Raw genomic sequence first — 16,444 nt, 5'->3', positions numbered from 1 at the left:
CTCTACACCTGTACGTCAGAACATCGCTCTGCCACACTCCTACACAGAGCCGTCTCTACACCTGGACGTCAGAACATCGCTCTGCCACACTCCTACACAGAGCCGTCTCTACACCTGGACGTCAGAACATCGCTCTGCCACACTCCTACACAGAGCCGTCTCTACACCTGGACGTCAGAACACCTCTCTGCCACACTCCTACACAGAGCCGTCTCTACACCTGTACGTCAGAACACCTCTCTGCCACACTCCTACACAGAGCCGTCTCTACACCTGTACGTCAGAACACCTCTCTGCCACACTCCTACACAGAGCCGTCTCTACACCTGTACGTCAGAACACCTCTCTGCCACACTCCTACACAGAGCCGTCTCTACACCTGTACGTCAGAACACCTCTCTGCCACACTCCTACACAGAGCCGTCTCTACACCTGTACGTCAGAACACCTCTCTGCCACACTCCTACACAGAGCCGTCTCTACACCTGTACGTCAGAACACCTCTCTGCCACACTCCTACACAGAGCCGTCTCTACACCTGTACGTCAGAACACCTCTCTGCCCAAGAGACGGCAAAAATTAGCCTATAACGTTGAATTTTGGTGTAGACCGAGTATCACTAATAACTAGTGCTGTCAAACGATTAAAATATTTAACTCGATTAATCGCATGATTGTCCATAGTTAACTTGCGATTAATCGCAAATTAATCGCATTTTTATTTTATTTTACCTTAAACGGATCTTTTTCAAGATCCAAGTTTTAATACTCTTATCAACATATGCTTGCTTTATGCAGCCATTTAACACAAAAGGATGACCCTCATGCATTGCAAATTTGCATCAAATTCAAAACAGAGTGATGCACAAAATAACTTAAAAGAAAATAATAATTTAAAACAATGAATAAAGTGTGCATAAAATAATAGGGGAAGAGAATGTTAGGAACTTGTTACATTCACACACACAAGGGCTGAGTAATCACACACCCCCCTCTCTGCCTCACACACACACACTCCCAGCTCTCTTTCTCTCTTGCCCCTTCCTCATCTCTCAACCCCCTCTCTCTCTATATCTCACACACACACACACACACACACACACACTTCAGAAACAAACATAGTATCAATGAGAGCATCAATAATACACCCGAGTGAAGTCTAGTAAAAAAAAAAAAGTAAAAAATATATATATTGTTTTAGTTAATCTTGAGTTAAAAAAAATAGTGGCATTAATAGAATCGGGAGTTAACGCGTTAATATCGCGTTAACTTTGACAGCCTTACTAATAACCAAAGATTAAGCTTGTCTGATGTAGTTGTCAGAAAGGAGAACAAACTATAGCTCCATGTCTTTTTTCTGTGTAAGGTGTTGATCTCATTTGCATACTCATGCTGTGTGATGTCATATGCACGCTTGCGTAGGTTACATTCACGCTTCATAAAATGTAAGAGCGCCAAATAAATCTCTCTTTCCGACAAGTGAACCGATGCGAGCGGTCATGCGTGTTCTTTATTACCAAAGACAATTAATCTAGCTAGCAAGTATGGCTGCACCCACCGTCAACATAAGGAAGCCATACCTTTATGGCTGCGTTCATCGTCGTTTCCATGGACCATGAATTGTGTCAAGGCTGCACTGACAAGTAACATTTAATTATTCAATAATCATTACATTTTACTTTCTTCAACCGATTTTAGGTTCTTATTTATAAAAGGTGACTAAATATATTGGGGGAACAATAATATAATATAATTGACCCGTAGCACCGGTTAGTTTACTTCCTGTGTGGGCAGAGAACGTCGTCCAGCTCCCTGTGTAGGAGTGCTGGGAGAGAGCCACTTGTCTCATCAGTTGGCGGACAGCTAAGTGGCAAGTGGCTGACGATGCCGTCTGATTAGGCTTTTGTCCACACCTGGGTCACCTCATCAGTGATCGTATTTGTCTTGCAGAATATTTAATTTGGACGACAAGTGTGTGTTCATGCCAATTGGCTAAAAAGGAGGCGTGGCGACGAATGGCAATGGATTATTGCGAAAAGGTCACAGCTATTGCAGCTAATTTGCGCTCGTTAACTAATGAAGGACGGTTTCGTCATTGCAAGCCTTTGTCACAGTGGCCACTCGTGCCTTGTGGATGGGAATAGTAGGCCTACCGTACAGGAGGCAGCCAGAAACAAGGCACAATTGGATGGAGGTGACCTCCCAGAAGGCCTTTGTTACCTTTAAAGACTTGAATTGACCTGAGTGAATCATACTGATCATACTGCACCCTGAATCATGCCAATTTATCTGTTCAAACCATAACTAACATAATTTGTGTTCAAACCATAACCAACATCATTTATCTGTTTAAAACACAACAAACAAAATGTACTGTATCTGTTCAAACCATAACGTCACACTAGAAGGTCCGTCATCTCGACTGTTCAAACCATAACGTCACACTAGAAGGTCCGTCATCTCGACTGTTCAAACCATAACGTCACACTAGAAGGTCCGTCATCTCGACTGTTCAAACCATAACGTCACACTAGAAGGTCCGTCATCTCGACTGTTCAAACCATAACGTCACACTAGAGGTCTGTCATCTTGACATAGGGGCGTAAAACAGGACATAATTTATGGTAAAGCACTCACTCATTCCTAATGGAATAACACTCCTGGCAGGATGCACTGAAAAGAAAGTGAAAAGATGATGTATGATTGAAGATTTCCTGGAACACTCTGTTGGCACGCCATCTCCCATCAGAAGATTAATGAGAAAGCTAATGTGTTTTTGATATGCAATAATAATTAACAAATCTCCTCTCCAGGGGTCTCCCATCACTGCAAGCTACAAATCAACCCTTATGTCTTATGCTGTTTGCAACTCCATTTGCATGATGCATCCATTTGTGTTGCATGATAAACAGCCATTTGTGTTGCATGATAAACAGCCATTTGTGTTGCATGTTGCCTGCTTTAGCTACACGTTGTGCATCAATCTGAAACAGGGCAAGATGGATACACAAGAAGCTACAAGGTCGAATGGACAGGGTATGGATTTCACGACGCTCACTTTGCCATTCATTTAGCACTGTCAATAAACTATGATTAAAACAAATGTGCCGATGATATTCCCATCAAAGTGTACATGTTCTGATTTAAAATGGTAAAAATAAAGCAAACAGGGGCGGCCGGGTGGCGCAGCGGTCTAAGCGTCTGCCCACCACCACAGAGACAGTGGGATCGAATCCAGCTGTGGTGCTTCCGGGTTGGCCGACCATCCATACTAACACAATTGGCAGCCGAACGCACAATTGGAGGGGGGCTCCCCACCCTCCAGAACATTTACAACAAGCGGTGCAGGGGCAAGGCTAAGAGAATCATTAAAGACTCCAGTCACCCGAACAACTGCCTCTTTGAACTGCTGCGGTCAGGCAAGAGATACCGGAGTCTCAAGGCGAGCACAGAAAGACTCAGAAGAAGCTTCTATCCCCAGGCCATCAGGCTGCTAAACGAACAATGAACACTACACAACAACAACCATCAAACGCACATAGCACACACATCCACACGCACACACTCACTTTAAACAAACACACTGTAGGACCCACTCCACACACTTTATAGCACAAACTCACTTTAAACAAACACACTGTAGCACCCACTCCCCACACTTTATATTTATTGATGAAGGATTGCACTACAACTCGCACACCTTACTGTAAATTGTACCTAAATTGTACCTCATCCCATTTCTGCTTGCACTATATAGTATTGTACATTAGTACACTGCATAGTATTGTATATTATATGGTAACTCAGTTACGTTTCTGCATCGAACATTGTACATATGTCTATACTGAACACTGTGACCTCATTTTCTACTTCTAAATTACATGCTATACTATGTTATTTGATACTATCTTGTCTAGCACAGTCTCCGGAGCGTAACAGTAAGAAGCATTTTGTATGAAAGTATTCTGTACTTCTGTATGACAACTATTAAAGAAACTTGAACTTGTTAGAGGGTGGGAAAACCCGGCAAGGGTGGGTCCTGGTCGTTGTAAAACAGCGACTCCTACAGATCGGTCGGGGCGCCTGCACAGCGAGGTCGGATCCTGGGGGAGGTAGTGTCCTCCACACGTTACACTCTCCCAGTGAGAGTCCGCGCTGCCAGGTGAAAAGAAGTGGGGATTGGCTACACGTGTCGGAGGAAGCATGCGATAGTCTCCGCCCTCCCAGACCGACGGTAGGGGGCAGAGCATGCAACGACCAGGTAGGGTAGGGGATTGGGAATTGGCATAACGACTAACATTGGGATGGGAGAAAAACGGAAAAAGAAAGGGGGAAAAAGAGAACGTAAAAATTGAAAATTGAAAAAAAAACTTAATTTTCATGGCACGATTTATCTATCCGAGGCTTAATTTAAAAGTATGAATTATGCATATTACATATTTCATACACATTTTTTTAGCATTCACACTAAGATTATGGGATCAAGCCCGAAATCTGTCTACAAGTGATTGAAAACTGCTACAGATTGTCTACACCAGAAAATATGATTCACACGGGAGATGCAAGCCCCGGTGAAATGAACAGCGACAACCATCACTTATAAAACAAATCTTTATTTAATGAAAAGCATCTTTTTTCTTTCAGGGTCAAGTACGAAATAGACTTTACAAATACTTTACAAGTCAGTCTTTTCATTGAAAATCGTGACGAAATCACAATCAAAAAAGAAAGAAGAAGAAATGAAATAAAAAAGTCCAAACGGAGAAGCGAAGGGTGGCGACAGTCACTATGCAAAAGAAACAATGTTGTAATGTTAGTTGTTGGCTACAGCAGGTGGCGTTGTACAGGGGTGGTTAAAGGGGAATGCCACCCATTTTAATAAATCACATTATGTTCTTCCACTGCCATGGGGACAGTTCAGTCAGTGTTTGTGAATGAACACACACCACCCAAATATTTAAATCAGAGAGAGAACCCTCCAATCAGTGATTTAACGGCCATGTAATCCCCAGGGCTGCTCTGTAAGATGGTGAATGACAGGCTCTGACTTTATGAGGTCATAAAACCACAAACATTTTATGACCTCATAAAGTCAGAGGCTCATTCGTTGTGTCTATGGATCAGCCCTGGACTTTACATCCCAGTGACATCACTGACTGGAGGGTTTTCTCTCTTTAGGAGCGAGTCCTGTCCTGTGGCACAGGAAGAACATAATAGTGAACTCTTAAAATGGGTGGCGTTCCCCTTTAAGGGTCATACACACACAGGCACTACTGACCCGACTCGCAGTGGCACAGTGCTACAGTATGACCCCAGTGGACCTCTGACCTTTCACCTCAGACCAATCATGGCCTTGGAATTCAACTTAAGATGTTTAGGAAGTGAGATCTTTCACTTCCTTGAATAAAAAAAAAGAAATACAACAAAAAACACACAGACCTCACAAATTAAAGACAAACTCAGTGCTCATGGCTTAATTGGTAGGTAGCTTGGTTCCACATTCAAAACTTAAAACGGACCTATCTCAAACACCGCCCTCTTTTGCGATTGGAGATCAAGAAAGGGGAGAGAGGGTTTTGTGATAGGTCCATCGAGGACAATGGAAATGGGTGTTAAATATTTCCATGAAGGTGAAATCTCTTATTTTAAGAGGCATTGAACCTGGATGTCCCTCAGTGCACACACACAAACACACACACAATCCTAAGCCGCACAACCTAACTCGAGATACCGCGGGCGCGCTTGTCGGATCAACTTCAAACAATTACACGTCCCGAGTGGAGATAAGCGGCCGCGTCTGCGGCTTGCAGTGGAGCGCGGAGCTTCAAAGCCTGCCGTAGCTTACGCGACTGTACGTGTTAATTCACTGAGTTGCGAGTGATTCGATTAGAGCTAATCAAGAAACGCATATACAAATTATGTAATAACTTCTATTAGAGGATAAAAGGTCTCTGGTGTGGAGGAGGAGGCCTGGTGAGTGGGACATGAATCCACAACGAAGAGCCAAGAAGCAGCCAGTTCAGCAGCTAACTGTGGGGGAAAACATTATTCTGTTTGTCATTCGGGACGTTTTGAAAAAGGTTTAAAAAAATATATATCGATGGCTGAAACGCAGAACCTCCTATCTGAAAATGTCCCTTTTTTGAGAAAACAAAAAAAAATGGTTTTCTCGCAGAATGCAATTTTTTTTAAAGGATACAATACACTGCTTTTGGCGTTTGGAAAATATCTTGCAGACAGACTGAATAGGTGCAGATATTCATCATCCAAAGTGAAATCCGAAAATGTGCAGATGAGGATTTGCGTTTCAGCCATCGATAAGTGTCTCGCAGCCTAATAAAGAACTTTTCTTTCCGTAATACATTTTGAGAGTTATTATTATCCAGCTGAGTGATTCCCCGCTTCTCGATAACCACCCCCGACGACGCTCGTACGAGAGGGCGGTGACGATGATGATCATGATCATGATGAGGGTGAACATTTACACAACAACAATGGGCCACAGAGTGCAACTTATTAATTCCCCACCCCGGAGCACGCAGTCAGTAAGAACATCCCATAATGAACATTTACTGGCAAGGGCATAAAAGGTGGGTTGAAATCACAGTGGTAGTGCACCAAGGGGGAGGGGGGAGGGGCTTTCTTATTTATTTTTTGTCACAAAAGGCTCAGAATCTTACCACGTCACAATGTAAAAACACTATGAAAAAAAATAAAAATAAAACACAGACAACTCGAGATTCAATTAAACACATTCAAACGTCTAGATCTGCTGGTAGCGATGTGTTAAACCCGCTAGGAACTCGTCAAGGAGAGGGGGGGGGGGGGGGGGAACGGAAGAGAAAAGAGAGAGATAAACAAAAACCAGAAGTAAAAGGTTTAGCTGCAGGCCTGGCCGAGCCTATCTCTTTGGCATACAGGACCAGAGGATTTATTTAATTCATTTCCTTTTTTTATATATTTTTTTTATTTAATTTTTTTTAAATCGATATAAAAATTGAAATAGAAAAAGCAAACTCAAGTAAAACGAGTATCAAATTCCGTATCGCCTTTTTTTTTATTATTATCTCACGATAAAACGCCAACGTCAAAAGTTGTCTCTTGTCCAAAAGAAGAAAAAAGAAAGCCTCTATCGTTGTCGTCCCTAGAAATTCTCTAAGTCATATTTACAACCCGCTAGGTAGCAGACTAATTTCTGTACAGCAACATTCACTTTATGGACCCCGCCCCCCCGCGCTCCTAGCTCATACTTCCCCACAGGTACACGCGGGCTCCGACGCAGAGGAAGCACAGGCAGGTACCGCTGTCGGGGTTCATGGCTGGAACTCTGGGAGGGTGTTTCAGAAAGGGGGGGCTGTTCGTGTGGTCATTGTCCGGTGACATCGTCCCCCTTCCCTCCTCGTCACATAAAGTCGTTGAGCTCCAGTTCCAAAGCGGCGGCCATCTCGTCCGCCTCCGAGCTGCTGCCCTCCTCCTCTTCCTCCTCCTCCTCGTTGGAGTCATCGTCCTCCTTCCTCTCGTCCTCTGCCTCCTCTGCCTTGGCCTCGTCCCGCTTTCGTTTGTGTCCCCTGAGAGAAAGACAGGAAGGGACGTGTTTAGCCGTGGCACCGCCGAGCCGCACTGGAAAACCTTTCATATCGCTACATACCGTCGTCTAGAACAGGACACTACGCCATCTGCATTCTGTCTCTCTCTCTCTTACCATTCTCTCTATCTCTCTTTCTGATTATCAGCAAAGATGGGGCTGTTGCTGTAAGCGAACAGTTCACACGGAGAAGCCACACAACTCTGTTTTCAGGGGAACAATGTTTCCAAACATAATTATCTGAAGACCTCTCTCTGTCTGTCTGTCTGTCTCTCTCTCTCTCTCTCTCTCTCTCTCTCTCTCTCTCTCTGATGATGATGATCAAAGAGGGGGCTGTTGCATCTAAAACACAGATAAGCCAATCATGTATTTTGTTTCTCAAAGAAAAGACAGCCAGAACAAACGGCTGGGTTCCTTTATGATGAGAAGAAGAAAAAGAAGAATGTTTGGAAACATTGTTCCTCTGAAAACAGAGAGAAGGAAGAGAGAGGAGAGAAATGGATGAGGGAGAGAGAGAGAAGGGTGAGGGAGAGAGATATGGATGAGGGAGAGAAGGATGAGGGAGAGAGAAATAGAGAGGTTGGGGAAGAGTGACGGAGCGACTGGAGAAGACAGAGCCTCCGCGTCTTTCTCTTAAAACTCATAAAAACACAACAAATTTCATCCTAATCCATCATGAAACATCATAAAAGAGAACTTTTACCATGTCTCACAACAGCTCCCAGACGCAGTGCCGCTGTGCAAGACGTGATGATGTCATAAACAATATGTCAGTTCCTACTGTGTAGACTCCACCCCCCCCAGCTGAAGGAGAAGACTGAGCTCAGAGATGTGAAGACAGCTCTCGTGTTAAAGGGAGTCAAACTGTGCTGCGCTGATGAGGGATCCAGAGCGGCGATGGCTGAGATACAGTGGGCGTGTGGAGAGAGGACGAGAAGAGAGAGGGATGAGAGAGAGGGTGGATGTGGAGCGAGGGAGATAAGGAGGATGGCAAAGAGACGCAAAGGGAAGGAGTTGAAAGGATGAGAGAGAGAGAGAGAGAGAGAGAGAGAGAGAGAGAGAGAGAGAGAGAGAGCGAGAGAGAGAGAGAGAGAGAGAGAGAGAGGTTGGGGAACAGAGAGGCACATTCTGGCTTGACTAACGGTAGTAATATGATAGACTATGTACAGTACATGTATGTTTCCTTACGTCCAGCCATGCAGGAGGACTTATTTTCATTGCCCTGCTTGACTGCTTATAGTTCGTAGTCGACTGAGAACAAAATCAGTCGAATGCCAGACTAAGAGGGGACTAAGACGGGAAAGCCCCGGACCAAACTGAGTGAGGAAGTGGTGTTACTGTAGGTGCATAGCGTTACTAGGGATGAAGGTGATTCATGGTGGCATAGGTAAGGATTTTGACTACCGCTGTGTCCACAATATATATACACATTATATTACATATAATACGTATCATTTCAAATTCAACAACAACAGTGGTATTGAAAAAGGTAAAAGAAAAGATTTGGCTATTTTCAATGACACAGCGCCATGACAGTATCATAATCACATTGTAATTTGTACGGGGAAAACTAAAATACCGTCAAATAGCGCTATGAGACACTTGGGCCGCTATATCGCCTCGAGAAAGGGGGGTACATTACGGACCGGCCTCTCTGCTCGAAGCCCGCTGCCTCCTCCGTGACACCTCCTCAGTGGAGACCTTGTTAGTACGATACTAATGAGTTAGGTGGGAGCCAGCGTCTGCGTGGTCTATACTACAGTATCCTGCATAGTGTAGCCAGCCACCCCCCCCCCATGCTCTCATTAGACCACAGCGCTGTCAGAGGGCCCCCCGCTTAGCCCCACAACGGCTAAGGCTCTGATTGGCACGTTCATTAAAGGTCAGATGTTAGCTAACATCGCTGCAGAGACTCTGGGTGGAGATGACAGATGCCGGCGGGCGGGCGGGTGCATGCGGATCACAGTGCGGCGCGCGGGTCGGCATTTTTCAAAGCCATACAACCGGGGCTTAGTAATGGGAGTTTAAAAGGTGAGCTCGTGTAATTACTCAGAAAGCAACAACTCATTAATTATGCCTATTTGTTTTGCTGCCAGCGGGGAGAAACGAGGCCGGTGGCCACTCCTAATATGACAACAACATAGTGATATTTCCTCTCCTGCAGAGCGTGGCTGCTTGTCAACAGCACAAGTTGTTGTTTATGCATGTATGAGTCATTGTAGCTGTGTGTGTGTGTGTGTGTGTGTGTGTGTGTGTGTGTGACTGAGCAACAGAATGTGTGTGTGAGTGTTTAACACCATCCCCTAAAACCCTCCTCTCACTTCTCCAAATATTAGTACCGTATTCGAGCCAGCGGGGGGGGGTTCCTCCATTGCTCTCGCCTTTGCGTCATTACACCCAATCTAAACCAATCTATTTAATCCAACCCTGACAGACACTCCTTGCCGGGGAAATACCAGCCCGGATCATCAGTAAGACACGTCGAATTCGCCAAGCGATGCAGTGGCTCTTTCACTCCATCGAGCTGGTATCACTAATAGGGTTAAATTAAAAGAACATGGTTCTTCCTCATGTTTAGCAGCGTTAAGTGTTCAGGTATTCTGCTCCCTCTTAGTCAATTAAACGGTTGATTTGGTCTTAATTCACTAAGACTTTGTAAATATAGTCGATTAGTCACTGAATGCGGTATTTCGGGAGAAAATGATGAGCCCATCTCTGACAAACACTACATTTAAAATCGGTTCTTCCGCATTGTTGTATGTATTTATTTAATCAACTTGATTAAATAAACAAATCAACAGACTATTCTACGTATGGCTATTAGTCGACTAAGGATTAAGGACATTCTGTGATGACTTGTTTGGCTGATTAACACATTCTAATGTGCCGTGAGGATTACAGTTAAATCTCTACCGTCTCTCAGTCTTTAGATAATTATGTTTGGAAACATTGTTCCTAACAGAGTTATACGGTTCTTCATCCAGGATTTCCTTTCAGAGAGAGAGAGAGCGAGAGAAGGGTGAAAGAGAGGGAGATAAGGGTGAGAGAGAAGGGTGAGAGAGAGAAGGGTGAGGGAGAGTGAAAAGGGTGAGGAAGAGAGAGAGAGAAGGGTGAGAGAGGTGAGGAGGGAATGGTGAGGGAGAGGAAAGGGTGAGGGAGAGAGAAGGGTAAGGGAGAGAGAAGGGTGAGAGAGAGTGAAAAGGGTGAGAGAGGTGAGGGAGGGAGAGAATAGGGTGAGGGAGAGAGAGAAGGGTAAGGGAGAGAGAGGGGTGAGAGAGAGAGGGGTGAGAGAGAGAGAGAGAGAGAGAGAGAGAGAGAGAGAGAGAGAGGTGAGACTGTGTGGCATCTCAACGACAACCTGAAGACAAAACAGGAGGGGATCTAAATCGCGTGGTCGTCTCCAAACAAAGAGGGTCACGTTCGCCCCCTCGCTGAGAAGTCCCGCCCCCGTCCCCCCCCTCGTTCCCTCTCACTGAGCTGTGCTGCTCAAAGAACAGCACCTTATGAAACATGTCCTTCATTAGCATGACCTCGTTACCGTCCCATCGACCAATGAAGCAGCACCGCTGGCCTAATGGGAAGGTGCCACCCTGAGAGAAATGACCACGACGCAGCCAGAGCCAAACAACATTTAAACACAGCCGTAACGCGAGCAGTGCGTTCAGATTCCTCTCACGAGGACAGGTGCAAGCCAGATTTCTCATTCGTCCCCTCGCGTTTATTTATTATATCTTCTTCAATGAAAGGGATTGAGATCGCGTAATAATAATGGTCGTTACGCGGTAGTGGCATGTTCACAAGATGAACGGGGGCCGCCCCCCGCGCCAGGAGCCAGGAGCCCCGCTGGCCACGCGCCCGGAGAGAACACTTTCTCTGAAGCTTCTGCTAATTACATTAAGGAGGAACCCGGCCTACACTGTCAAATGAACACTTCAGTGGAGTAATTATCACCTTCCTCCACAGTCATTTATAAACCAATTAAGACACTATTCCAATACGTGCATCTTTAAATTGGATCCGTAGAAACTAAACCATTTGTTATACGGCGCCAAGTGCCACGCGACGCCCTCACACAGCCTAAGAGAAATGCACCGTTTGCAGTGAAGCAAATCTACTGACCAGACTAGAACAAGGTTTATGTATGTTTATTAGGTGTTTGGAGGCAGCTGCTCTGTAACCACGACACTCTGCGGGTCAGGTGGTTAGCTTGTGTGTGTGTCGCCATGTTTCGCCTTCCGAGCACCAATAAAGCGATAGCGCTGCGACGAACGTCACATTTTGATAGTCGATTAATCTATTGATTAAAAAAGAAAGGCATTCCTCGTCATGCAAAATGCTCTTTCAAACTACTTAGGCTAGTGGTTTGTATCCACTTCTTTTAAATAAAGTGTTAACAGGCTTTACTAGACCTCAAATGGCTTCAACAACAGACCGTAGAGGTGGCAGCCTAACATACTGTGTGTAGACCCAACTAATCCATTATAGTGGCCAGCTATTTTATAATAGCTTTTCTATAATGGATTAGTTGTTGCGGCCCTAGCTAGTGCACATGCTGTACTGTAAACACACCATGTTCAGAGGTGTCCATCCATCAGCTTTTGTAATTATGTCCGCTAACTGTACCTAGGACCAAAACAAAACACGTTCTGCTACTATGCCACACGTATAGCTGGAATAAACCGCTACAAGATCTTAGATCTGCCACAACTCTGGCTATTTTTAAGAATAGGCTAAAAAACATTTCTGCTTTCAACTGCTGCTAAACCGCTGCACGTTTCTTTTTCTTCCCCGTTTGTTTTAGTGCACTGCAAATCTATTTGTGAGAATGTACCATTTTTATACTGTACCCTTCTGTGTTCCTTTTATATATTTTCTAATTCCAGAGAATCATTCTTTTTTTATGCTGTGCCTTCTCCTTTTTATTGTATTTTGTGTACAGCCCTTTGGATTGCCTCCGTGTATGAAATGTGCTTTATGAATACATTTGACTCGACTATATTATCATACAGACACTTCACATGTGATAGACTGTAACCGTAGTTCCTAACTCCATTATGTCTACGTATAGCGAGGGGTGTGACTGTGTTCAGGGCATCAGGACAAGAGAACATGCTACCAGGTCCCTGATGGTACAGACAGCCCCCGCCCCCAAGTTACACAGAGTCCACACAACGTCATTACCTGTACTAAATATCAGATCAGAAAAACAGAGAGAGAGAGAGATATAGAGAGGGTGAGAGAGAAAAGGAAAGGGTGAGAGAGAAAGAGAGTGAGAAAGAGGGTGAGAGAGAGAAAAGGAGAGGGGTGAGAGAGAAAGAGGGTGAGAGAGACAGAGTGAGAGAGATAGGGGGTGAAAAAGAGAAAAGGAGAGGGGTGAGAGAAAGAGGGTGAGAGAGATACAGGGTGAAAGAGAGAAAAGGAGAGAGGGGTGAGAAAGAAAGAGGGTGAGAGAGAGACAGAGTGAGAGTATTTGGGAGGACCCGGGGAGTCCTGAAGCAGGGCAACATTTCAGAGATGGATTGCGCTTCAGTCACGCCGTCAAGACAGTGCTAAAGGCCCCCGGGGGGCGCTGTGACGGGGGAAGCCAGGGAGAGGTTCACAGAGACCGCTGTGCTGGGATAGGACAGGATAGGACAGGACAGGACAGGACAGGACAGGACAGGATAGGATAGGATAGGACAGGATAGGCCAGGACAGGATAGGACAGGACAGGACAGGACAGGACAGGATAGGGAGAGACAGGGAGGAGAGAGACAGGGAGGAGAGATGAGACGAGTGGAGAGACAGGGAGGAGAGATGAGACGAGTGGAGAGAGACAGGGAGGAGAGATGAGACGAGTGGAGAGAGACAGGGAGGAGAGATGAGACGAGTGGAGAGAGACAGGGAGGAGAGATGAGACGAGTGGAGAGAGACAGGGAGGAGAGAGACAGGGAGGAGAGATGAGACGAGTGGAGAGAGACAGGGAGGAGAGACAGGGAGGAGAGATGAGACGGGTGGAGAGAGACAGGGAGGAGAGATGAGACGAGTGGAGAGAGACAGGGAGGAGAGACAGGGAGGAGAGACAGGGTGGAGAGATGAGATGAGTGGAGAGAGACAGGGAGGAGATACAGGGAGGAGAGAGACAGGGAGGAGAGAGACAGGGTGGAGAGATGAGATGAGTGGAGAGAGACAGGGAGGAGAGACAAGGAGGAGAGAGACAGGGTGGAGAGATGAGACGGGTGGAGAGAGACAGGGTGGAGAGAGACAGGGTGCAGAGAGACAGGGAGGAGAGAGACAGGGAGGAGAGATGAGACGGGTGGAGAGAGACAGGGTGGAGAGAGACAGGGAGGAGAGAGACAGGGAGGAGAGATGAGACGGGTGGAGAGACAGGGTGGAGAGAGACAGGGTAGAGAGAGACAGGGTGGAGAGATGAGACGAGTGGAGAGACAGGGTGGAGAGAGACAGGGTGGAGAGAGACAGGGTGGAGAGAGACAGGGAGGAGAGAGACAGGGAGGAGAGATGAGACGGGTGGAGAGAGACAGGGAGGAGAGAGACAGGGAGGAGAGAGACAGGGAGGAGAGATGAGACGAGTGGAGAGACAGGAAGGAGAGATGAGATGAGTGGAGAGAGACAGGGAGGAGAGATGAGACGAGTGGAGAGACAGGAAGGAGAGATGAGATGAGTGGAGAGAGACAGGGAGGAGAGATGAGATGGGTGGAGAGAGACCGGAAGGAGAGATGAGATGAGTGGAGAGAGACAGGGAGGAGATGAGAAAAAAATGAAAAAAAAGGAGACAGTGAAAGGGGAATTGTGGGGGAAGCCCTGGGACTGCGGGGGAGACTTGAATGCAACTGAAATCCAAACATATCTGACAGCTCTGTGGAGCAGCGCTCAGAACAGAGGCTGGAGGGAGGGCTGGAGGGAGGGAGGGAGGGAGGGGGGAGGGAGGGAGGGGGGAGGGAGGGATGGGAACTGAGGCAGATGGAGGAAAAAAAGAGTGGGAGAGAAGACGGAGGCAGAAAAAAAGAGGGAGAAATGGAAAGGGAGGTAGAGAGAAGCAACACAATAGAACCGAGAGAGGGGGAGAGATAGAGAATGAGAGGGTGAGAGAGAGAGAGAGAGAGATATAGATATAGAGAAAAAGAGGGGGAGAGAGAGGGGGTGAGAGATAAAGGGTGAGAGATAGAGAAATAGAGAGGGGGAGAGATAGAGAGTGAGGGGGAGAGATAGAGAGATAGTGAGAGAGAGAAAAAAAGAGGGAGAGAGAGAGACATAAAGGGAGAGAGAGAAAGAGAGAAAAAGAGATGGCGAGAGAGAAAGAGAGAGGGGGTGAGAGAGAGGCAGAGAGAGAGCATTTCTGAAACAGGTGCACAGAGAACTGTTGCTGGTGCAAAGGGCAGGAGGTACGGGAGGAAGGGGGGGGGTCGATATTAAGAGGGAGTGATGGTACACAGAGAGAGGCCGTCCCCAGAGCAGCCACGTCCAACCAGCAGCTCCCGCGACGACGTTATCGAATAGCAGCGAGATCGACGTGATGTTCCGTCGATGCGCTACTTCCAATCCACCAGAGTCAATGATGGAAGTCAAGAGGGTAGTTAGCCTCCTACAAACAGGATTGGCTCCAGTCCTGCTGTAGTAGTTAATTAAATCAGAGTGGCGGCGTAACCCGGGACAACCAGTGTGTAGACGCACACAGCAACGTGTCAGTCATCCTGTCTGGACCCTTATAGCCACCGTAATAGCTTGTCCACACCCCCCCCCCCCCCCCCCCTCATACGTGAATCATACATCCCGTCTCATCTCATGCCTTCGTGGCACGAATGGCAGTGGATATACACATTCATCTGTAGTCTCAAGATCTACTGTAGTACTGCATGACTATCACCAAATGTGCATTGTTGTGAAGGGCCAGATTAAAGCTGAGAATCTACATATATTATTTATATACATTGTATATTATTTATATATACACGGTATGTCCCTTTACCTGCGTTCGAACCATAGTGATATTCGCTATCCTTATTGGATGGCGCCCTAGGCGCCAGCCCGCAAGCCCCCAACGTCAGGTTCAAAGACAAGCTCAGGCATGTCGTAACATGCCCGGAGACAGCGTATAAGAACTGAGGTTTGGGACTAGATAATCACTTAAGTATATATACGGCGCAAGGTGCGCACAGCAGCGGTTCATGTTCGTTCATCAAGTTCATCTCGAGTCAGCGGGTAGTGAAGTGAGCAACCGTGCGTTGAGAACATGTGCGAATAGAATAGTAAAGTGTCAGAGTTTAATGCAGTAACGTCAAGTTCGACCTAGTTTAATGTGAAGTAAATAGTCGTTCATTTATTGTATATCGTGCAACCACAGTTCGTTCGTGTGTAGCATTACCCAGCGGTTTGTCGTGTTTAGCTAGTGAACCTTAGCCAGGGTGCGTGGCCTAAATATGTCGCCAGCACCCGAGGAGGCCTAGTCGGAGAACCGTTGGACATGTGCACAGGAGAACCAGCGGCGGCGATTGCAGAACCATTACTGGTTGGATTATATTGATTTGGAACGTGTTACCCGGAGAAGAGCCTCGTTGATTTCCACTATCGTTTTGGATTCAACCTCGTGAGGATTACACTCGGGCTGGCCTCATGGACAGAGGCTGGCTAGCTGTCATCGTTTGCTATCGAGCATTTGGATTACAGTTATTGCTTTTGCTGCTGATCGTTGGATTTACAAGGACTGACTTCTGTACGTGGAGTCCCTTTATTCTTCATTGAATCAGACTGAGTATCCGAACATTCCTCTATCCTCTAGAACTTACAACTCTGAGAGGAACCCAGTGTCTCCAGGCGGTACCAGCGTTGCCTTCTATAATTGCTATTATACGCCAGGTGGCGT

The 16,444-nt window shown here is 46.3% G+C and overlaps 1 protein-coding gene across 1 annotated transcript in view; it reads right to left on the bottom strand.

Moving 5' to 3' along the window:
- Positions 1-4,638: 4,638 nt before the first annotated feature.
- ctdp1 (CTD (carboxy-terminal domain, RNA polymerase II, polypeptide A) phosphatase, subunit 1) overlaps positions 4,639-16,444 on the bottom strand; it is a 162,706-nt gene continuing 150,900 nt past the window's right edge. Inside the window, exon 13 of the mRNA XM_084311891.1 lies at positions 4,639-7,567. Within this exon, the coding sequence (XP_084168017.1) occupies positions 7,402-7,567 (166 nt within the window). The 3' untranslated portion in view covers positions 4,639-7,401. The remainder of the gene's footprint in view (positions 7,568-16,444) is intronic.

This window comes from Notolepis coatsorum, assembly GCF_963971535.1.
Source record: "Notolepis coatsorum genome assembly, chromosome: 4".
Taxonomy (NCBI): domain Eukaryota; kingdom Metazoa; phylum Chordata; class Actinopteri; order Aulopiformes; family Paralepididae; genus Notolepis; species Notolepis coatsorum.
The sequence above is the reverse complement of the archived record's forward strand: the minus strand, read 5'-3'. Positions and strand labels throughout refer to the sequence as shown.